The sequence below is a fragment of the Aphelocoma coerulescens genome, chromosome 18, assembly GCF_041296385.1.
Source record: "Aphelocoma coerulescens isolate FSJ_1873_10779 chromosome 18, UR_Acoe_1.0, whole genome shotgun sequence".
Classification (NCBI taxonomy): domain Eukaryota; kingdom Metazoa; phylum Chordata; class Aves; order Passeriformes; family Corvidae; genus Aphelocoma; species Aphelocoma coerulescens.
In genome coordinates, this window is record NC_091031.1 from 11,942,533 (window position 1) to 11,965,694 (window position 23,162).

The window sequence follows — 23,162 nt, forward strand, 5'->3', positions numbered from 1 at the left end:
TCCCTTGCTGGAGGCTGCTCCAGGCCAAGGCCCCTGCAGTGCCACTGCTGCTGCCATGGCTGTGGCCCTGCTTTGCAGCAGGGGACACGTGGGTTTGTCACTTGTTGTCACCCAGGCACTTGGCAGCCCTGGGTGTGGCAGCTTCCCTGGGGTGCCCAGGCGTGCTGGCAGTGACAAGGACAGGACCCCTCCGCTGCTCTGCATGCCACAGCTCAGCTGGAGAGGGTGGGAGCCCCAGTGTGCCCCCCATGCCTGACACTGCCCCATCCCATGGCACCAGATCCATGACAGCCCCTATAGAACCCCCAACCACCATTTTATCACCCAAACCCTCTGCACTCCCAAATCCTCCCCCCACGGCTGGGGCAGGAAGCAAAGGCCGGTGCCGCCGGGCAGTTCTCAGCAAGTGGCACACGGATTTATTGGATTTATTGATTGCTTTGGGGTGCTGGTGCCCCCCGGTGCCCACCTGGGGCGGGGGGCACGGCGCGAGCGGGGTGGGGGCGAAGCGCTGCCATTTCCATCCTCCCTCTCGCACCGGCCGGGCGGGAATGGCTCCAGATAAAACAAATCTCTCTATAGTTTCTCTCTCTCTATACAAATATAGAATATATATATATCTCTGCTGATATATATATATAGATCTTCTCTCTCTGGAAAGGATAAAAGGTTAATTTGTCTGTGCATGCACGACCAAAGCCACCAACCCCCGGGGACAGCGGGTGCCGAGGGACGTGCACCTCCTCCGCCAGCACCCCGAGAGCCGGGGGGCACATCCTGCGTCCCCAGGTTATTGCTGGTCAGGTCCCATCCTGCTCCCAAACAAGCAGAGGGGGAAGAAGCTGAAGAAAGGAAATCCCACTGCAAAGCGCCGGCGAGCTCCTTGTCACCTGGCCAGCACCCAGTGGCACCCGCCTCGGGGCACGGAGGACGTGGAGGCATCACCCCAGGGTGGTGGGTGCTGCGGGGCAGGGGGTGCAGGCACCCGGTTCAAAGGCAAAGTCTGGATAAGGCGAACAAAAATGAACTAAAGAACAGCGGCCGCCCCCAAACCGGACGCTTTGCCACCCAAAACTGGCCCGTGGCCCTCGGTGCCGGTGGCCGGTGCTGGCCCCTGGGTGCCGCACGGATGAGCTTGGGGACAGGGACACTGTCATAGGGCTGTGCTCTCCGATTCCTCCTCCTCCTCCTGCCGCGGGCTCAGGCTCGGCCCCGAGAGTCTCTGCACTGCCTCCGGCGGGTCCCGGCACAGGGCGGCCTCCGGGGACACGTGGAGGGAGGGGACCTCAAAACGGAGCAGACCTGCGGGAGGGCACAGTGATGGGGCACCCACCGGGGCTGGCACCGTGTTAGTGCCACCACCAGGGCTGTCACCACCGCCCTCTGCTCTGTGGACCCCACCCGAGCCAGGGCGGTGACACCAGCTGTCCCCACACACTGCCCGTGTCCCACGAAGCTCTGTCCCCCTGAGCCTGGGTGACACCTCTGTCCCCTCTCCCAGGGGACCCGCAGGGTGAGGCTGCACCTGTGAAGTGACAGGGTGAGCACAGGCACAGGCAGGCAGTGTCACCGTGTCCCTTGCTGAGAGCAGAGCAACTCCCTCAGGTAGAAAAAGCACCTCTGCCACAGCTGCCTGGCCCAGGGACACTGCCCAGGGACATTCCCAGGGATGTTGCTCAGGATATGGCTCAGGGACTTTGTTGTCCCGCAGTGGGACAGTGAAGCTGCAGCTAGGCCCGGGGCGATGCCAGGGTGTGATGTCAGGGCTGCGTCCTTGCCAGGGTGCCATGCCAGGCCCACAGCACTGCCTTGGCAGAGCCACACCCATGCCAATGCCCCGCAAAGGCAGGTGGCAGCCCCTGGGGACACTGACCAGCCCCACAGCGTGCCCGGGACTTGCTGCTGCTCACCTTGTCCCACCCCTCACAGGCAGGACGGGCACACAGGGAACAGATCCCTGTGCCCTGCCGGACCCCATGGGAGGGACACTGGGACACTCCCGCAGCCTCTGTGTCCCCTGGGGTCCCCAGTGTCACCTGGCACTTCCAAAGCATCCCCCTGGCCGTCCCCCTCCAGCAGCACAGGGACCCCGGGGAGACACAGCACCAACACAGCCCAGGGCCAGGGAGGGCAGAGCGGCAGGGGCAGCAGCACAGCTCCCGGGGCTTCCCCGGGATGTCGCATCCCTGGTGACACTGCCACTGCCCAAGGGACACAGCCAACTTCCCGACTGCATTGTCACCTCCCTGGGCTCATCACCACTGTCCTGGGGACAGTTCCTCTTTTCCAGGGCCATCACCACCTTCCTGAGTACCTGGCCACCCTCAGGGGGATGTTGGCACCCTCCTGGGCCAGCACCACCTCGCTGGGGCCAGTTCTACCTTGCCTCTGCTATTGTCACCTCCCTGGGGAGATCTCCACCTTCCCAGGGACACTGCCATTTCCTAGAATGGATTGTCACCTTCCTGGGGACATCACCAACTTCCTAGGGACAGTTCTGCCTTTCCAAGCACATTGTCACCTTCCTGGGGAGCACTGCCACCTTCCGGGGCAGCGTTTTGCCTTCCAAGGGACACTTCCACCTTTCCGGGGAGGGTGCCACCTTCCTGGGGACATCACCACCTTCGAGGGCTCGGTCCTGTGTTCCCAGGGCCATTGTCCCCGTCCTGGGGGACTCTGCCACCCCCCCGAGAGCCCCCCCCCCCGCCGGGGTTACCTGTGAGCGCGCCGTCCCCGGGGCCCGCGGTGTCCAGGCGGGGCGGCTCCGGGGGCTGGGGGGGTGCGGGGGCGGCCGGGGGCGGCTGCGGCGGGGGGGGCAGCGCGGGGCGCGGCCGCGCTTTGGGGGCGGCCCGGGCCCGGGGGGCGGCGGCGGCGGGGGACGGCAGCAGCGGGGGCGGCGGGGGCGGCCCGGCCCCGGGGGAGGCTCCGGGGGGGGCTCCGGGGGGGGCTCCGGGGGGGGCTCCGAGGGGGCCGTACGGGGACGGGGTGCTGGGGGGGGTCGGGGACAAGCTGGCCGGGGACGGCTGCCCCCCGCCCGCCTCCCCCGCCGCCCGGGGCGGGATGGGCGCCAGCTTCTTGGCCCCTGCGGGACAGACACAGCGACAGGGACGGGTCAGGGCCGGGTCACCCCGCGGGGACCCCCCCGCGGCCCCGCCCCGCCCCGCTCCTACCTTTGCGCAGCGAGTGCGGGCTCTGCTCGGCCGCGGGGGCGGGCGCGGGGGGCGGCCCCGGGGACAGCTCCGGGGGCTTGAAAGTGCTGGGGCGGGCACGGGGCACAGAACGGGCAAGGGAAGGAAAGAGGAAACAGGGAAAGGGGGAAAAGGGAAAAGAGAAATGGAAGAAAAAGGAAAAAAACCGCAAAATATGGAAAAGGAAAAAGAAAAGGAGTAAGAAAGAGAAGAAAAAGGAAAGGAAAGGAAAGGAAAGGAAAGGAAAGGAAAGGAAAGGAAAGGAAAGGAAAGGAAAGGAAAGGAAAGGAAAGGAAAGGAAAGGAAAGGAAAGGAAAGGAAAGGAAAGGAAAGGAAAGGAAAGGAAAGGAAAGGAAAGGAAAGGAAAGGAAAGGAAAGGAAAGGAAAGGAAAGGAAAGGAAAGGAATATAGAAAATATAGAAAATATAGAAAATATAGAAAATATAGAAAATAATATAGAAAATAGAAAAGAAAACCCGAAAGGGAAAGTAAAAGTATCAAGCATAAAACCGCAAAGAATAACAAATAAAAGTAAAATTAAAAATGAAATAAAATGAAAATAAATGAAAAATAGAAATAAAATATCAGAACGCAAAAATTAAACATTCAAAGAATTAGAAATAAAATTAAAACCAGAAAATACAAGAGAATTAATTAATAAAGGTAAATGAAAAATAACAAAGAAAACTCAAAAATCATGAAAAATATAATTTAAAAATAAAACAAAAATAAAGCCAAAAAATCAAATAAAAGGAAAATGTAAAACATGAGTCATAACAATAAAAAAGAAAATTGGAAATAAACAGCAGAAGAAGAAGAAGAAGAGGGAGAGCCGTGAGCTCCTTCCCGCACCCAGCACTCAGCACCCGGTGCCCCCTCCCGCCGCCCCCCCGGGATTCCTCCACCCCCGCCGCTCGTGGCCACCCTCCCCCGGGCCCCAGGGTCCCCCCGGCCGGCGGTGACGCCCCCAGCCCCCCCCCGGGTCCCGCGGTTACCTCGGGGGGCCGAGTCCTGCGGCGAGGGCGGGCGGGCGGCCGCCCCGGGGCAGGGGGGGCGCGGGGGGAGCCGCGGCGGGGAGGCAGAGCCAGGGGGACAGGCGGGGACAGTGCCACGGGGCCAGCGGGGGCCAGCGCGGGGAGCAGGGGCGGGCGAGCAGCGGGGCGGGCCACAGGGGCTGCGCCCAGGGCGGGGAGCGGGGGCTCGGGGGGTCCCCGGGGCGGGGGGGCGCTGGGGCCGCCGCTGCGCCGGGCGGCTGCCGGGTCAGCCCTGCTGCAAAGGTACAGAAGCACCCTAAAAACCGGCAGAAGTCACACAGAAGGGAGGGGAAATTCGTAAAAGAGCAGAAGCGTTGGCGGGGAGCAGGGAGCGGCGGGGGAGCCCCCGTGGTGCCGAACCCTCCCGGCGCTGCCCCCTGCCTAGTGTGAGCACCCGGCCCGGCTCCGCTTCCCTTCTGGGGCAGAAAAGAGGGATTTAGGCGCTTTCTCCCACATGAGCTGTGCAATTAAAGCCGGACTCAGACCCTGGGCAGACGAAGGTCTCAGGGGCCGCTGGGCTCCCCGAGGGTTTTCCCTGCACCTTCCTGGCACCTCCAGCCCAAATTCCGCTACAGCCCAGGGACACCCGGGCAAGGGGCCCTCAGGAAAATCCCTGAAGGCAGCACGGTTCTCATGGGAATGGCAGGATGGGGATGTGGTAGTGGCTGCAGGGATGCAGAGCATCCTCTCCTCCCTCTGCCCTAAAGATGCTGCTCCTCTCCCGAGGATGCTGAGCGTCCTCTCCCGCACCGAGAGGTTGTGTCGCTGCTGGCCTCACTCGCCGGGACGACGCCCGGCTCGGGGACACGGGGTGCCGGTGGCCTTACCTTGTCCGCTCGGCTGCCGAGGGGAAGCCGAAGCTGGTGGGAGGCGGGGAGGGCGTTGCTGAAATCTCCGGCGACTGCTCGGGAATGGGCGAGTGGGGCGTGGGGGGGAGCTCGGCGGGCGGGGCCGGGGGCTGCGCGGCCGGGGGGGCCGAGGTCGCCTTGCGCCCCGCTGAGGTGCCTCGGCGAGCCACCCACGAGGTGTCCATCACCCTGACGCCCATGCTGGGGACACAGAGACGGGGGTCAGCACCCACCCGGCAGGAGGGCACCTCCAGCACCCCCTCGCCACTCCTTTGGGGCCCCTAAAAACGCCTCTTCCACACTACAGGGCAATAGGGCAGGGGTGGCAGCGTGGGACGGGTTTGTGTCACCCATCGGCCACCTCTCCCTTCCCCCAAGAACCAGCAGGCACCAGCACCCTCCCAGCACCCTCCCTGCACCCTCCCTGCAGATTCCCAGCACCACTGCAGAGGATACGGTACCTTTGGATTTTCCTAAGGCTGCATGGGCAGAAACAAATGGTTATTAGTGTGAAAACCCCCTAAACCGGACAGTGCACAGGGTGAGAGGTCACTGCTGGGCAAAGGAGCTGCGAGGCTGAGGGGCTTCGAGAGTGGGGGCGGGGGGGCTCAGGAGGGACCAGGCTATGCCAGTGGTGGGACAGCTTGGGATATCTTCTGGAAGTGGGGGCATTTTTGGGATGGGGAGAATTCTGGGTGTTTTCTGGAGCCAACTCGACCATTTGAGGTCCCTGTGACATGTCATGGACAGGGGGCATGCATAGGGTGGGAATGGGAAGCTTTCCCCTGGAGCAAATCCTGCAGACCTTGAGGACACCAGGACACCCATCTCTGGCGTGGCACAGCCTCGGTGTCACCCCGTGGGCCACCCCACTCCCATCTGCAGTGGGCTGGGGGCAGGCGTGGGTTCACCTGAACACCCCCAAGAGCCTGGCATGGAAAGCAGGGGGTCCCTGCACCCTGGGACCACCCAACCTCCACCAGCTCAGTGCCACCCACCCCAAGGTGGTGGCAAAGCCACCCCTTCCCTGTGCCCAAACCCTGGCAGTGACCCTACCCATCCTTCTTGTAGAACTCCAGCATCATGTTGTCGGTGGCCACGCTGAGGGGCCGCCGGGCCTGGTCGTGCTGCCGGCGCTCGCCGTGGTCCATGTCCGGCGAGGGCATGGAGCTGTAGTTGGCGTTGTGGTTCACGTGCAGGGGGCTGCCGTAGTTCCCCGTCACGTTGAACTCGATGTCTGGGGGAGGGATGAAGGATGGTGGTGGGAGGAGTGTCCTCAGGGAGGGGAAGGATTGGGGTGCTGGCACTGCAGGGACGCTCAGGGGGGGCTGGAGCAGCAGGGTTGGGCTCAGTGCTGTGCTGAGCCTGGCCAGAGCCCTGCCTGAGCTCCAGCGAGCCGAGGGGGCTGGCAAAAACAAACCTGGGAGCTCTGAGCCCCCTCCCAGGAGGTGCCCGGAAGCCCAGCTGTCCCCACGACCATGGGACACACCCTACCTCCCGGGAAGAACCAGTCCGCGTGCTGGATGAGCGGCTCGATGATGCCCACGATCTGCAGCGACAGCGTCGTCATCATCTCCGTCATGTTCCTGCACGGGGGCGGCAGCTCAGCAACCCCTGCAGGCCAGCGGGGCTCCCAGCAGGATTCCCAGCAGGGCTCCCAGCAGGGCTCCCAGCAGGATTCCCAGCAGGATTCCCAGCAGGATTCCCAGCAGGGCTCCCAGCAGGATTCCCAGCAGGATTCCCAGCAGGATTCCCAGCAGGGCTCCCAGCAGGATTCCCAGTAGGATTCCCAGCAGGGCTCCCAGCAGGATTCCCAGCAGGGCTCCCAGCAGGATTCCCAGCAGGGCTCCCAGCAGGATCCCCGCCTCCCCCAGCGCTCACCCCTCGGCCTGCGGCCACAGCAGGTTGGGCCCCAGCACGATGGCCACGTTGCTCGGGGTCATTTTGTTCATATCCTGGTACTCGGTCAGCTTGGCCAGGAATTTAATCACGTACCTGGACAGCCGATCCCAAGCGGGTCAGTGCACGGGTCACACCCTGTGTGTCCCCTCCCCGTGTCCTGCTGGCCCTGGGCTCACCTGATGTTGTTGTAGTTGGCTTTGGGCAGCTTCTCGCAGGCGTTCCAGAGAGCTTGCAGCCGTTTCTCCTGCTCTGGGATGCTGCAGGGAGGGGGAGAGGGCGTTATCCCCCATTCCCACCCTGCCCTGGGGCTGTGGACCCCACCAGCCCTGCCCTTGGGGACCCTGCGAGACCCTCAGGCTGCCACCAACATTATATAAGTAAATTAATCCCCAAAAGCCAGTCAAAAGGAGAAGGAATGCCTTCAGCAGACATTGCATGTTGGACTTCTCACCACCTCCTGGCTCTCAGAGCCCAGAGGAAACACCCCAAACGCTGTGAGCTGTGCCACAAACAACCCAAACCATGCACGGGGACCCAGGCTGTCCCCACCCGTGCCACGGAGGAACGGGGGGGATGTCCCAGACTCACTTGGAGGCCTGGATCCACTCCTCGTACAGCTCGAACGTCATGAGGGGCTCGGGCAGCTCTCGCAGGTAGGACTTGAGGGCTCCTGTGGCACACAGGGGACACAGGGATTGGCACTGCAGCTGGCACTGGCTGTTGGGCACCAAGCGGTTTTGCTCCTGGGCACTGGACTCCCATCCCCCCCAACCTCCCCCCCACCACATCCCGGAGCACCCGCTGGTCTCCCTGACTCGGAGCAGCCCGTGGCACCCCCAGCCCCCAGCACCCACCTTGCCACCCCCCAGTCCCTCTTGGCACCTTCCCAGTTCCCTCCCGCAGGTGTTTTCCCAGGTCTCCATCACTTGTTTTTGCATGGGACATTCCCAGCTCCCTGTGCTGGGAACAGGTTCCCGTTGGGAAGCCAGGGTTCAATCCTGTGCCTGCCAGAGCCCCCATTCCCAGAGGGGAGCAGGGATGCCATGGAGCCCCAGCCAATGCTCCAGAGCAGCCCCATGGGCTCGGATCTGTGCCTGGGGAGGGAATTCCCTCAGAGGAGGTGAGAGAAGATGGGAAGTCTGATGTTAACGTGAGTCTTCCCAACCACTCCCTGCTCCTGCAGAGATCACCTAATCAGTGTCACTCTTGTTAGGGCCACCCTCATTAGTGTGACTGGATGATGGTTGTATCCCTGTTTACTTCATCTCCAGCCTGGCCAGGTCCCTCTGGATGGCAGCACCTCTCTGGGGCAGCCACTGTCCCCAGGTTGTGCCACCTGCCCCATCTGCCAGGCCATTAATGAATGACAGCATTGAACAAAATCAGACCCAGCATCAACCCCTGGGCTGAAGCACTGGTTCCTGGCCTCCAGCTGGACTTGGTGCCACTTATCCCACTCAGGGTGCCCTTGGGGGGTGCCCCACCCCGAGGAGCCCCACCTGCGATGGCGTGGGGATCAGCTGAGTACTCCTGCACGTCCACCACACAGCAGTCCAGGGCAGCCTTGAGCTTCTTCAGCTTGGAGGCCGAGGGAGCCACACGGAAGAGACCCTGGGCAGAGGACACGGGGAGTGTCGGACAGGACTTGGGGCTGGGGATGTCCCTGCACCCCTCCGGTTCCTTGCCCTGGCCCTGGGGACTCCCATGGCCCCTTCCATCATGCCCAGCGAGGGTGGGACCCAGTACCCACCTCCTCCTGCATCCCACATTCCAGCAGCATGGTCACGCAGGCCTCCACAGGGAAGGCGATCTCCCGCCCGCTGACTGCCAGGTGCTCCTCCAGGGGCTTCCCGAAGGAGGGCTTCTCCATCCACGCCTCTGTGACGGGCAGAGGGGGCAGAGGAGAGGGAGGAGGGTGCCAGATCCAGCATCCCCTCCCCAAAAGGCCCTTGGATCACAGTTTTGGCAGTAAAATACTCTGTTTGGGTGTTCTTAGAAGAACAGGGCCCTGCACCTGTGGCAGCTCAAGAAGTGCTTTTGAAAGGTGAAATCCAAACAAAATGTTTTCCAGCCATCCAGGATTTCAAAGGAGCTGGACTGCATTTTCCACAGGGGTAACAACAGGCAAACCTTTGCAATATTCTCCCCTTTTTCCATCACAGTTTAAGGCAGGCATATTTTGTGGGATAGAGGGCAAAATGAAATACAAATCCCTCCCTGCCCAACTGCAGCGACAGCAGCACCAGGAGCCCTGACCTGGGAAGGAGCTGCTTTTGGGGCCATTGCCTGGGGCTCACCCTGACCTCAGGCTCCCAGCCCAGACCCTCTGGATGCTGCACCCCCAGAGAGACCCCCAAACCCCCCCTCAGTGCTGGGATTCCAGCTGCACTCGATGGGGATTTCCACAGAATCCCAGGATGGTTTGGGTTGGAAGGGACCTCAAAGCCCATCCATTCCCACCCCTGCCAAGGGCAGGGACACCTCCCACTGTCCCAGGCTGCTCCCAGCCCCAGTGTCCAGCCTGGCCTTGGGCACTGCCAGGGATCCAGGGGCAGCCCCAGCTGCTCTGGGCACCCTGTGCCAGGGCCTGCCCACCCTCACCACACTGGGGCAGGTTTCCCCCTCTCCGTGCAGACGGATCCTGCCCCCCCAGCCAACAGGGATGGGGATGGGATCCCCTCCCAGCACTGGGACAGGCAGGATGCAGGCAGGACAAGCAGCAGGAGGGTGCTCAGCTGTCCCTGTGGGGTCACACAGAGCCTGTCACAGGCCCTCGGTGCCTCGGGTGGGAGTGGGACAGAGCTGTGGGCACTCACCCTGCTGGGCTTTGATCTGGGGCAGGAAGTTCTGCAGGAGCGCCAGGGATTTGCGGTGGTACTCGGCCTGCACCTCGATCAGCTGCGGGGACACGGCACCGGGGTCACCGCGCCGCCGAGGACAGGCACAGCCGGGGGGTGGGTGGCACTTACAGTTTGAAAATAATTTGCATAGTCGACTTCTTTGGCCACAAAATTGTACATGTCAGCCGAGAGCTGGTCCTGCGGGGACAGAGCATCCGTCACCGTCCCTCCCCTGCTGCCCCAGTGCCACCACCACGGCCCTTCTGGAGCCACCAGGAGGGACCAGCTTGGTCCCAGCAGGAGCCAGGGTGGCACAGGGTTAGGGTGTCAGGGAGGTTTGGGAGCCTCCCCCACTGCAGCCTGATCAGGGTCCAGGTCCCCCCAAAGTGCACAAAGAAGGGATCTTGGAGTCCCTCTTATCCCATGGAAAGGGGGTCAAAGTCCCTCTTAGTGCTTGAAAATGATGGGAAATAAACCCAGCACAGAGAAGGTGGAGAAATGTCTTTAACAGGGCCAGGGCTGGATGTACCCAGTGCTGAGCTCTGCCAGGATGGGTTCCCAGGGAATGGGAGGCTCTCCAGCTCCAGTGGGATGTGGAGAATGGTGACAGAGGAGCTGGGGATGTCCCATTTGGCTGGGGAGCATCACCCCATGTCACCGCACTGCGTTTGGGGAGCAGCCAGAGGAGGGTTCAGCACAGGCAGGGGAAAGGGAAGATGCAGAGCAGGGTGAGAGGAGAGGCTGCAGCTCTCCCCAGAGTCTGGGAGCCCCCAGTCCCCCCTCGGCCAGGAGTGGCCCTGGTACCCTGCAGATCTCCACTCTGTTGGCTGCCTCCTCCATCTCCTCCCTGAGAGCGTCGGCTTTGGCTCCCGACGGCTGCAGGTTGCTGGCCAGGCCCGAGGACTTCACCGACTGCTGCCACCTGCGGGGAACAGGGACCGGTGCAGAGCAGTGACCACATCCCAGCGGCCCTGGGTGGCCACCATGGTCCCAGGGCTGAGCAGCAGGAGATGATCCCAGTCCAGCTGGAATTCAGCACCCACTCCCACCCCCAGCCGTCCCCATCCCCGCAGCACTGCACACACTGCGCTCCAAGGAATTCTTTCCTGCAGGATAAGGAGCCTTATCCAGGTGGGAGGAGAGAGGAAGGGGATGGGAGAGCCTGGACATGATGCTGGGGACTGTGCACACCTCTCAAACTTCTCCCAGGACATGCTGGAGTGGGGGCTTGGACAACTCAACAGTGGCATGGGACAATCCCGAGTCATCCCAGCTGCCCTCAGTGCCCCTCTGCAGGGGCAGGAGCACCTGGCTCTTTGCATCAGAACTCACCAGGACACGGAAAAAAGTACAAAGTAACCCTTTCTGCCAGAAAAAAATACACTTTTGCTGCAGAGGGCAGCCAAGGAAAAGGGGTCCATGGATTCTGAAGACAGGAGCAGTAATCATGGCTCATTGCAAAACTGAACTCACGGCCCACAGAGACACAGCCAGGACCTCTTGTCCCAAGGGAACTGCAGCGCCAGGGGCCCAGGAGCTGCTCTCCCTGCAGCTACCCAGGGCTTGGGAATTTTTATTCCTTAAAAAGCACCTGAAGGCACTTCCTACCTCGTCCTGGAGGAGTCCATGTCCAGCACGAGCTTCGCCAAGTGCTTCCTCTGCTTTTGGATATTTGGGATTTCCACCTGCAGCAGCACATGGAGTGGGAGGAGATGAACACCCCTGGAGAGGTGTCCAGGGATGGGTCACACCCTGGGGGTTTGGGCTGGGGCAAGCTGGGCGGGTCAGGACGCAGCTCCTTAATTTAACATCCTTAGGGAGACAGCCCAGCTGATCCCTCCTGCGCGTCCCACCCGGAATGTGCCACACCTCGACAGCTCCAGAATCGGAGAGGAGCAGCCCTGGGGGGTCAAAGCTTCCTGGGGAGCCGGATGAGGGCAGGAAAAGGGCTCCTGGAGATGGCAGTGCAAAGGCCCCATGCACAGGCACCAGAGGGATTTGGGAACAGCTGGGAGCCCTGGACCAGCAGCACCCAAAGCTCCTGTTTGTGCCGGGGGGACAAAATCCAAGCCCAGCCCAGGAGGTTTTGCTGGGTGCAAAAGGAGGGGAAAAGCATCGGGAAAAATTGAAAAACAAATTCAGCAGCAGAGGGGAAAAGGAGAGGGAAAACCCCCAACAACAACGGGAAGTGTTTGGGGCTTGGAAAAAAAAGGATCAGAAATAGGAGTGTGAACCCCCTGTGTTTGGGAAAGGAGGAAGAGCAGTGGGAGCAGAGGAAGGAGCCAGCAGGACACGGCTCCAGGGGCCAGGAACCAAACAAGCGGCCGAAGCAGGGAGACCCTTCCCTTCCCCGGCACGGTGACACCCCAGGGACCCCCAGGAGCCCCCAGCTCACCTCAGCCAGCACGAAGAGCGGCTCGATGACGTCCCTCTCCACCTGCAGCTCGAAGTGGATGAGCTCCTGCGCCAGTTTGTCCTCGGCCTCCCCGCACAGCCGCAGCATCTTCCTGCAGGGACAGGCACGGCTGGGGCTGGGGACATGGTCCTGCAGCCACCGCGGGGACAGGGGACACCCAGCACCACCGGGGCTCCGGGAGTGGCACAGGGCAGCCCCTCCTTGGCAGAGGGTGGCACCCAGGATGCCAGGAAAGCTCATTCCCTAAGAATTGCACTTCTAATGATATAATAATAATTAAAATACTAGATTATTATATTATGACATATTATTAGCTATATAATTGTTATATATTACTATTATATTATGTATTAGTATTATGTTATATATTATTATTAAGCCAGTCTAAAACTGTATGGACTTTAAATATCTATATCAATAAAAATATATATAATAAAAAAATATATATATGAATAATAAATCACATGTAAACATTTAAATATTTGTAAAACATTTGTAAATATATTAATAATAAGTAATATAGAAATACAGAAATATATAACATTTACAAATATAAATATATAAATAATGATAAATCATATATAAGTATATAAATAGTAATAACTCATATATAGATATATAATACATAAAAATATCGGTATGAATATATGAATATAAAAGTCCATAAATGCAGTTTACATTGGACGATCACAGGATCCCAGCCCATACAAGGAGGAGAAGAATTAACCACCGAGATCCCCCCAGCCCCTCCAACACAGCAGTGAATCCCTGTTACTGGCATCAAAGCCAAGGAGGAGCAGCATTCCCAGCACATTCCCAGCACATTCCCAGCAGCACTCCTGGCACTGTCCCAGCCCCCAGCCCCCCTGGCAGTGTTCCCCCGGGGCAGCCCCAGCCGCCCTTACCCCAGCAGGGAGTCGTCCCCCAGCACGGCCGATCCCTCCATCAGACACTGCGCCAGCGTCGTCAGCGGCAGCTTCTTCTGCAAAGAGAGGGGCTGCGTTCCCACCCGGATCCCTGGATCCCCCTGGATCCCCTGGATCCTGGCCCCGCCGCCCTCACCGAGCGCTTGTCGGCATCCAGGCCCTGCTGGCCCTGCAGACAGGCTGTCAGCTTCTTGTGGGTGCTGTGGGACACCTGCTTCACCAGCTCCAGCCGCTTCTCCACCTGCGGGAGCAATGGAGCCCATCACCGGCGTATCCCATCACCCACCACCCCGGGATCCCATCACCCACCACCCCGGGATCCCATCACCCACCACCCTGGGATCCCATCACCCACCACCCCAGGATCCCATCAGCTGGATTCCCTGCTCTGGGGGCAAAGAGCACCAGGATGAGATGTCCCCGAGGGACGCCAGCTGAGCATCACAGCCGTGTGATCCCTGGATGCTCCAAGCCCCACGTGTGGTTTTTGGCTCGGCCTGTTCTGCTGGAATCCCCCAACCCAGCAGCTCTGGGCCCTGTCCCCTGCTGTCACACGTCCCTTCCCCGGCGCAGGACATGGAGCTGCAATCCAGCTGGATCAGGCTGCCATCCCTGGATCCACTTCCTGCTGACCTGGAGCCCGGGCTGGGAAAGGGCTGGGAGGCTCGTGGGAGGGAGGCAGTGTCACTTCCCATGCTCCCAGTCCCTCCTCCTCCTCCCTCCAGCCCCTCCACTGCCCTGGGACGCTGCAGCACCAAGAGGGAGCTGCCGATGGCTGCAGCCCCCATGGGACACCCTGGGGTGGCTCTGAGGGAACCTCACCTGCAGCAAATCTTCGCTCAACACCTCGGTCTTCTCGGCTCTGCAAGACAGAAGAGGAGAGAACGCATTGGGGAAGGGTCTGGGACGTGCAGCAGCGCCCTGTGCACACCACGGACCCGGGATGTGCTTTTCCATCAGGATGCAGGGGGGATTTAAGGATCTCTGCTCCCACCAGCCTTTGCCTCGTCTCCTAAAGAAGGAAAGGATGGAGCATCTCCATGGCTCACTGCCAGGTTCCACACCAATCCAGGGCCTGCATCTGATCTCCCCCTTATTTTTCCATGATCCCAAGGAAAACAGGGATGCGAAATTCCCAGAAGGAAGCGGGCAGTGCTGCGGAGAGGGGCGCTGTATCAGCACAGGAGCGCGGCTCGCTGGACTCCCTCCGGATCCCAAGGACAGCGCGTCCGCACGGCTGAGCCTCCTCACACGGAGGCAGCCACGGGATGTGAGGCGGCAGCTGCTGCCCGGAGCCTGGCCAGAGCCCTTCCTGCTGCTCACTGGAGACGGATTTACCGCTCCAGAGCCCGTGGCAGCCGCTGCCTTCCCGAGGGAGGAGCGCCGGGATGCAGGAGGAGGCACAAACCCGCTGTCCTCGGCCCGGGGACCCGCAGCATTGAGCCCAGGGCCCTGCACCACAGCTGCTCAGGCTCATTTAAACCATCACATCCGGATCATTTATTCCTTTTCCCAGGGTTTTCAACGACTTCAGCGCATCCTTTCACTTGGAAAAACGAGCTCTGTCAATGTGAGCTGGGGCAGAGCTGTGATTCAGCCAATCAGTCCCTAAAGGTTCGTCAAGGGACAGAGAGAGATTGGTGCTGTCATCCTGAAAAAAACACCTTTATTTCCTGAGTCTGGTCCCTGCCATCCAAGCTGGATTCTCAGCTTGGAGAGAGGGAGGGAAGTGTTGGAATAGTGGAAATAAGGAGCAAACACAGAGCAAGGTTCAGACAGTGAGCATGGCACAGGAGTGGCTCACCCACAAACACATCCCATCCAAAGCCTTGCAGAAAACGCAAATCACAGAATCATGGAATGGTTTGGGCTGGAAGGGAGCTTAGAGCTCATCATTCCAGCCCCCTGCCATGGCAGGGACACCTTCCACTATCCCAGGCTGCTCCAAGTCCTGTCCAACCCAGCCCTGGACACTGCCAGGGATGGGTCAGCCATATCCCTGTGGGAAAACTGTGCCAGGGCATCCCCAAATGAACTGCATTAAATCTGCTTTGAGCATGAAAGATGTCCCAGCACCTGATTTAAGGTGGTTTAAAAATAAATTTAAAAAAATTAAATTAAACAAACCCTGTTTATTTTAATTTTAAAAATAAGTTATTGAAATGAACAGATTAGAACATCTGTAAGGAGCACTGCCCACCTGCGAGCAAGGGCTGAGCAGCTCCTCCTCCTGCTCTGGGAATCACCTTCACTCTCATTTCGACAGGATTGGAAGCGACACAGAATTAGCACAAACAGGGAAAAAAGCAGCAAATATCCACAGGCACAGCCACAACGTCCGTCCTCAGCTCAGGATATTTTTAGCATCCCGAAGGAGTGGGAGGTGGCAGGGAGTGAGGCACCGCTGGCACATCCCTGCTGCTCACTCCCCAGGAGTCACTTCCTCACTTGAACAGCAAAAGGGATTTTTTTCCTGTGTTTTCTGCTCTCCCAGCCGGGTGGTGGGTGGGATTTGCACATCCCAGGTCCCGTGGGCAGGTGTCTCTCCCAGCAGCCACATCCCAACCCGTGCTATGCTCTGAGGAGTGTTTGAGGAGCAGAAAACAACGTTTCAAAGAGAATAACAGAAATGTGGCCCTGATCTGTGTTTAAGCACATCCTCAGCATTTAAAACCCAATGCTTTCACCAGAGAGCATTCCCGTGTGCCAGCCCTGCACATCCCAGGATTTTTTGGGTGCTGAGCCCTTGTTGGCACTCGAAGGTGTTCAAAGAGATGCTTTGAGATGCTCAAAGAGACCCCAGCAGCGCCTGCCCGGTACCCAGGAATTTCCCCGGGGCATCCAGTGGGGATGGAGAAAGATTATCCCACTGCCTTTTCTGGAGCAGCAGGATGGCAGCATCTCTCCAGGGATTTTGGCAAAGCATTTCCAGTGGGCTCAGCCCTGAGCATCTCCATCAGCCCTTCCCCAAACCTCCCTGCTTTGTGCTCCCCTCTCCCTCCCATGGTGCGCTCCAACCAATCCCACGTAAGGACGGGTGATGGTTCCTGTGCCTCCCAAGAGAGGGGTACCCAATTTCCCTGGCTGGTCTCCAATCCCCCAAAACTTCATTCCATGAGTTACACACATCCTGTGGGAGCACCCCTTGGAGAGGCAGCCAGCACTCCCAGCTCCCAACGCTTTCTTTCCTCTTTCCTTTCGGCAAATAAAATCCTGCTCCTCCCCTCCAGATTTCCACCCCGAGCTGTTTTTCCCAGCACAAACCCGGGCCCTGCTCAGGCAGCAGCCGGACTCCATCCCTGCAGGCAGCTGGGGAAAGGGACAGTGACCATGGAGAGCCAAAGCCAACAAGTGGGGATGCAGTCACAGCATGCTCGGGCATTTGCTGTGCACGATTTAATTGCTGCCAGCAGAAATCAACACCAATCAAGCAAATTATGTTGATTCCCAAATAAATACATGAGTGTCCACAGCCTTGACCTGGGGAGGTGCAGCAGAGCCAGTGCTTCCCTGGAGCATCTCCTCGTGCCAGCCGCCTGTGCCTGGCTGGACCATCCATCACTGTCCCCTGCCACCGGCCCCCTCTGGTGCTCCGGCCACCCATGACAGGGAGCTGCCGGCCTTGGATCTGACCCTGAGCCAGCAAAACTCCGAGCGTGGCAAGGATTTCATGGCAATTTATCTCTGAACGGGAAAAGCATCACACTGGTGTGGGGACAGCAGGAGCAGGGATGCATCTCCAGAGGCAGAGCACGTCCATGGTGCCGCAAAGAGCCCCTCACCTGCATCTCCTGCCCAAACTCCCCTTTGACCCCAGCCCCAGCCAGCCCTCGCTGCAGCCTGTCCATAAATATTTAATCACTATTTAATTACCAACGCTGGTTCCCTAATTTCTCCTTGCTCCAGCCTAAAAATAGCTGCACTGCTGGAGAGGGAGGCACAAACACCCAGCCAAGGCCGTCCCGTGCCGGCAGCGCTGATTCCCAGGGGAGGGTCTGTCCCACATCCCATATGGACACAGGGACAGTGCCCAGCTCCATCCCCGCCCTGCCTCATCTGCCTCCAGTGCCTGCGGGAAAATTCCAGGTGCTCAAGCCCCCAAAGCCCAGAAGAGAGGCTGGCGAGTGAGGTTCATCCCCAGCCCTGGGTAAAGCACCGGGCACCCTCTGCGTTTGCCAGAGGGAGGAGGAAGCCCCTGAGTGTCATCCACACTCCTGGAAGCGCCGGGCTCCGTGATTCCAGGCCAGATTCTGATCCACGACCGCGCTGTCCCCACCTGCCGCCACCTGAGCTCTCCTGGCCACCGCCTCCCCGGGGACACAGATCCCGACGGCTCAAACCCCGGCACCCGCCGAGCTCCAGCGGAGCCGCGGATTTTTCCCGGCGCCTTTTTAGCAGGCAAGAAGCAAAGCATCAAATATTGATATCCTCAAATCGCTGCTCAGCTCCCCCGGGAAACGGCTCCGACTGCGACATCCAGCGCGACGCGGGGACACGGCCCCGCCGGCGCCTCCTCCGGCGCGTCCTGCCCGCGGTGACACAGCCCCGGTCCCGCACCTGCGGTGAGGGGAGCTGGGCCCTCCCCGCGGGCCCAGGGCCGGCGCTCAGCCCGCGGCAGCCGAGCCAGGCTGGAACAGCGGGAGGAACAGGCAGGGAGGGCCGGAGCAGCTTCCCTCCATCCTGCCCACAGCTGGGAAAAGCGAATGAAGCAAAGCAAAATGGGGGACAGAGGCTGAAAGGCAGAGAAGCCTCTTGTCCTCATCTCCTGCCCTCTTCCCGGTGGCGAGCTCGGTGCTGGCGTCCCTTTGGCTCGGGATGCTCGGGGCCCTTTGCTCCTGGCGCTTCCCTCCCCGGGGTCGCATCCCGACCACGCTTCCATCCCGATTTAGAAATCGTGGAGAAGCCCCTGCAGAGCCCTGAGGCTGCTGGAGCAGAGACAAAACCCTCAGCCCGCTCCATGAATGTTCCAGGTTGTCAGCGCTGCCTCCTTGCGAGGAGGATAAAAATATCCCCGGGGCTGCCGGGATCTGCCGATCCAGAGCCGAAATCCCAGGGGGTTCTGCTGACAGCGAGTCCCTGGCACCCCGAAGTGCAGATGGGGAACCCAGCTATTTACGGGATGTTGTTCCCGCCTGCAAATCCCGTTGGAAAAATCCCGGGTGAGGCTTTTATTTCCCTCTGTCCCTATTCAGTGCAAGCAGAAGAAAATGTCCTTATTCCTTGCCGGATGCTCCTGCTGAATAACCCCGGTGTTTAAAGGCTTTGTCTCGATGTCCTGGTGCTTGGAAAAGCATCTCCCTGAAAGCCACCGAGGTGACATCCAGCCCCAAGTGCCACCACTGCCCCCGGGATGGGGGACACAGCGTGGGATGCTCAGAAAGGTCGAGGGGGAAAAATCCAACCCCTCTGAGCTTCCGCCACCATTCCCCGTGTCCTCCATTCCCTCTGTGCCCTTTGGGAACCCAGCCGTGTCACTGTGCCAGCGGCTGCAAGTGCCCGGTGTAATCCCCATGGGAAAAAATCCCTATGGAGCCGATTGTGGGAAACTCCCGGGGCTGTTCGGGCCGCTGGAGCGGCTGAGGTGACACCCTGGTGGCATTGTCACACTGCCTGGAGCCAGGGCGGGACCTCCCGATGGGACGGACAAACACAAACAAAGATAAAAGCGCTTTGCAGGAAAGCTCCTCAGAATGTTCTACAGCCACTCATTGGTTTCCCTTCCCCCTTTCCACCCCACGGAGATGAATATTCCTCACGGACTGGCACAGGAATTCTTCCCAGGGTTGGGTACCAGGTGCGGGCTGGGCTGGGCTGGGCATCCCCAGTTCTTTCTGTCAAGTGAAATGACCAAAAAAACCCCGAAAGCTGAAGTAAATAAAATAAATAAATTCAAAATAAAATAATAAAATACAAAACAAAACTAAACAAAACTAAAATAAACCCCATGCTCAGGGCCCAGCTGAGGTTTTGACTGGTCCCTCTCACTCCCAGACTGGGCACCCAAGCTCCTGTGGGAGCTGCTGCTCTCCCCAGTGGGAACAGGAGCTCCGGGCTGGCTCCCAGCATCCAAGTGGAGCCAGGAAGGAACGTGGGGGCACTCGAGACACGGAGCTCCAGACCGGATTTGGAAAGGACACAGTCACTTCCTCACGTGACCTGACCCTAACCCTGATCTTGATCCTACCCTGACCCAGTAACTCCCCCGTTCTGATCCTTATCCTGCACTGATCCTGGCCTTAACCTTGACCTTAACCCTAATCCTGACCCTAAGCCTTACTTTAACCCTAGCTAAAACCCTTACCCTGACCTTAGGCCTGGCCCTAACACTGACCTTGACCCTGGCCCTAATCCTGACCCAAGCCCTGAGTCTCCTCCTCACCCTCGGTCCCTCGTGGCTGCTCCCACGTGTTCCCTCTGGCTCCTGCCGACCCACGGAGATGAGTTTCTCTTCAGTCCCCTCTCTCCTTCCCTTTTTTAATGGAAACCACACCACCTAAAGCAGGAAAAGCCACCAGGGGCTGGGACACCTCTCTGCACACCCTGTGGGGTGGCTGGGCAGATGTCCCTGCTGTCCCTGCTGTCCCTGCTGTCCCCGGTTTCCTGGAATGCAGCAATGCCCCCGAGAGACAACTCCCACGTGAGCACAGCCCTCAGCCCAGGACAGGATCCATCCCGGTGATCCCCGTTCCCAGACTTGGGGGCGCTGGCACTGCAAGGGGACCCCACTAGGGTTTGGTGACAAGGAGGAGGGGACAGCCCTCAGAGCCCCAAAGGTTGTAGGGCTTGTCCCCCAGCGAGCCTCTTCCAGGGAGACAAAACACCAGGGTTGTACTCTTATTCCTTATTCCATTAATTATTCCTCAGTTCCATTAATCTTCCCTCATTTCTATGCATTACTCCACATTTCCACATATTATTTCCTACTTCCTTTTATTTTCCCTATTTTCATCTATTATTCCTTATTTCCCTCTATGATTCTCTGTTTTCATCTATTATTCCTTAATCCTATCTATTATTCCTGATTCCTGGCTGTCTGGAGAGGACCGCTCAGGACTCCAGTGGGAAGAGGGATAAACATCAGCCCGTGGATGAGGTGGGGACCAGCAGAGCCAGCATGAGGACAGGGATGGTCCCCAAGCTCCAGCCAAGCCCTGAGGATGCTCCAGGTGCCCCATCCCAGGAAAGAGGGGCCACATCCCCCCGCTGTCCCTGGGTATCTCCGGAGCCTCCCAGCTGCCCAGCACATCCCCTAAGAGGATTATTGGGGGTTTATCTGAGCCCCCGACCCCATTCCCGGGGCTGCAGGAGGGCACGACAGGGTGCTCTGGAGGGATGTGGGAGGAGGATGCTCCTGGCCCTGTCAGAGGCACCATTTTGGAGCCAGGGATGGGAGCAGTGCCCGGCTCACGTCTCCCACGCCGAGCTGGAGGACCTGGGGACACCCCCCCTTACAGCCCCCATTCCCAGAGGGTGGGGATGTGTCCAGCCCCCTCGGAGGGTCCGGAGAGGGAACCTGGCCCGGTGCAGATGCCGCGGGAAAATGTCCCTGAAACAGCCTCCCCCTGCCGCTCCCCCACGGGAGGCACTGCCGGGCTCCCAGCGCTCCCGCACCGCATTCCCACAGCACGATCTGCGTGCCACATCCTCTGTGCCACGATCCCGCACCACGATCCCACAGCACGCTCCTGGCACCACATTCCCTGTGCCACGACCCCACAGCACGCTCCCGCACCGTGCTCCCGCACATTCCCTGTGCCACGTTCCTGTGCCATGATCCCACACCACGCTCTGGCACCACACTCAGACCACGCTCCCACACCACATTCCCACGCTGTGCTCCTGCACAGCATTCCCACACCACTCCTGTGAGGGATTCCCACACCAGACTCCTGGAGCTCCCAAGCCACGTTCCCCCCCACTCTCCCATCCCTGCCCAGCATTCCCACAGCCCCACGCCGCAGCCGCTGCCACCCCAGCCCGTGCCCGCTGCGGGCCGTGGGGCTGCAACTCCAGCCCGGCCAGGGAGCCCGGGCCAGCCAGACGTGCCCCCGGTGCCATGGGGGACACGGGGGGCACACGGGGGGTGCCAGCAGAAGCCCTGGGGATGCCGAGGGGATGAGGAGCCGCTGCTCCAGCTGTGCCAGTGCCCCAGTGCTGCGATGGGAAGGGAAAATAAATAAATCCTCTTCCCGCCCCCCCCCCGATGCAAAATCTCCAGGAATTACACAACAGCCACCATCAAACCCAGGCCTGGCCGTGCACCGGTGCACACGGCATTCCCGTGGGCATTCCCGTGGGCACGGCTCTGGCTCCAGAGCCTCAGAGTGCCCCTGGCTCCATGGCCAGCCAGGGCCAGCCAGGGGTGCCGGGGGGGCAGGGCAGTGGGGCACCCCACAGCATCGGGGTTGGGGGGCCGGGGACTGTCCCCGCAGCCCTGGGACAGAGGGGGTGGGCAGGGCAGGGGGACAGGCAAGGGGAGGGCAGGGGCAGGCAGGGAGTAGTGGGTAAAGGGGGCAGGGAGTGGGGCAGCGGACAGACAGGGGTTAACAGGCAGGGGAGCGGGCAGGGAGGAGGGAGCGGGGCAGAGAGAGGGGCAGGGAGAGGGTAGGGAGTAGAGCACGGTGAGGACAGAGGGTGTCAGGGTGCGGCAGGGAGCAGGGCAAGGTGCACACAGGGAGCAGAATGAGCATCTCCCTGAGAGCCTGGGGTAGGCAGGGAGCAGGCAGGGAGTGGGATTAGGGCCAGTGGGGCAAGCAGGGCTCAGGCAAGGAAGCAGGCACGGAGCAGGAGCAGTGGGGCAGGCAGGGAGTGGCTTTGAGGAGTGGCAGTGGGGCAGGCAGGAGCAAGGGCGGAGGGGCAGGCAGGGAGTGGACAGGGAGAAGGCAGGATGCAGGCAGGTTGTGGGATGAGGGCAGCGAGGCTGCCAGAGTGCAGGCAGGGAGTCGGGGCAGTGGGGCAGGCAGGGAAGGGGCAGAATCAGGGCAGTGGGGCAGGCAGGACACATGGGATTGGGGCGATGGGGCAGGTAGGGGACGGGCAGGGAGCTGGGAACGGGCAGGTGGGGGTGCAGCGGGGCTGGCGGGAGGAAGCAGGGTGCGGGATGGGGGCTGTGGGCAGAGCTGGGGGGGGCAGGGTGGGTCCCCACCCTCATCCCATCCCATCCCATCGCATCCCATCCCATCCCATCCCGTCCCTACCTGCCCACGGTCTGGTTGGCGAGCTGGCGCATGCGGTTGAATTGCTTCTTCATGGTGGCGGCGGCGCGGGCGGTGCGGGCAGTGCGGGCGGGCAGCGGGGCCGGGGGCCGCGGGCCGCCCCTCCCGCATCCCCGCCCGGCGCCGAGCCGGGCCGGGCCGAGCCGAGCCGAGCCGGGCCGAGCGGGCCCCGCCGCCCCTGCGCCGCTCCGCGCCTCCGCCTGCGCTCCGCGCCCCCCGCGCCGCCCCGCACCGCCCCCGGCCGCGGCGGCCATGGGAAATGTAGTCCGGGGCCGCCCGCCCCGGCGGGCTCTCCGAGCCGGGGAGGGGTCATGGAGGGAGCCTGGAGCCGGACATCCCCCCCGGCATCCCCTGACTTCCCCCCGGCATCCCTGGGCGTGGCCCCGGCATCCCCCCGGCATCCCTCGGCGTCCCTGGACATGGCCTCGGCATCACCTGGCGTCCCCCCGGCATCCCTCTGGCACGCCCGGCGTCACCTGGCATCCCCTCGGGTCCCGTGACACGGCCTCAGCACCGCTCCAGCATCCCTGGCATCCCCCCGACATCACCTCGGCGCCCCGTGGCATGGCCCCAGCTCCCCCAGGATCTCCTGGCATCCTTTGGCACCTCCCCAGAACTCCAACGGCCCCAGCCCCGCTCCCTGCCAGCCCCCGGCTCCCACCCCGGCACCCCCATCGCCGCCGTCCCGGCGCCTGGGATTCGGGACTCTCGGGACCGGGGCACTTCGAACAGCCCGGGCGGAGCCGGGGTGAGCCGGACCAGGACCCTGCTGCAGCCCTGGGCAGGACAGCAG

The 23,162-nt window shown here is 60.8% G+C and overlaps 1 protein-coding gene across 2 annotated transcripts; it reads right to left on the reverse strand.

Moving 5' to 3' along the window:
* Positions 1-339: 339 nt before the first annotated feature.
* On the reverse strand, positions 340-22,484 carry ARHGAP44 (Rho GTPase activating protein 44). 2 transcript variants are annotated; one of them, XM_069032728.1, is made up of 20 exons: positions 22,352-22,484; positions 13,977-14,016; positions 13,291-13,395; positions 13,134-13,210; positions 12,208-12,319; positions 11,421-11,497; positions 10,617-10,734; positions 9,942-10,010; positions 9,789-9,870; positions 8,723-8,850; positions 8,472-8,583; positions 7,561-7,642; positions 7,149-7,229; positions 6,952-7,065; positions 6,565-6,656; positions 6,127-6,307; positions 5,050-5,271; positions 3,171-3,256; positions 2,717-3,082; positions 340-1,302 (listed from the first exon to the last, which is right to left on the reverse strand). In XM_069032728.1, the coding sequence occupies exons 1-20, from the start codon at positions 22,402-22,404 to the stop codon at positions 1,154-1,156; spliced, it is 2,346 nt and encodes a 781-aa protein (XP_068888829.1). In that variant the 5' UTR covers positions 22,405-22,484; the 3' UTR covers positions 340-1,153. The 2 variants fall into 2 exon arrangements, with proteins under 2 accessions (XP_068888829.1, XP_068888830.1); XM_069032729.1 differs by lacking the exons at positions 2,717-3,082; positions 3,171-3,256 and having other exon boundaries at positions 1,199-1,302; positions 22,352-22,481.
* Between the last annotated feature and the right edge of the window lie 678 nt (positions 22,485-23,162).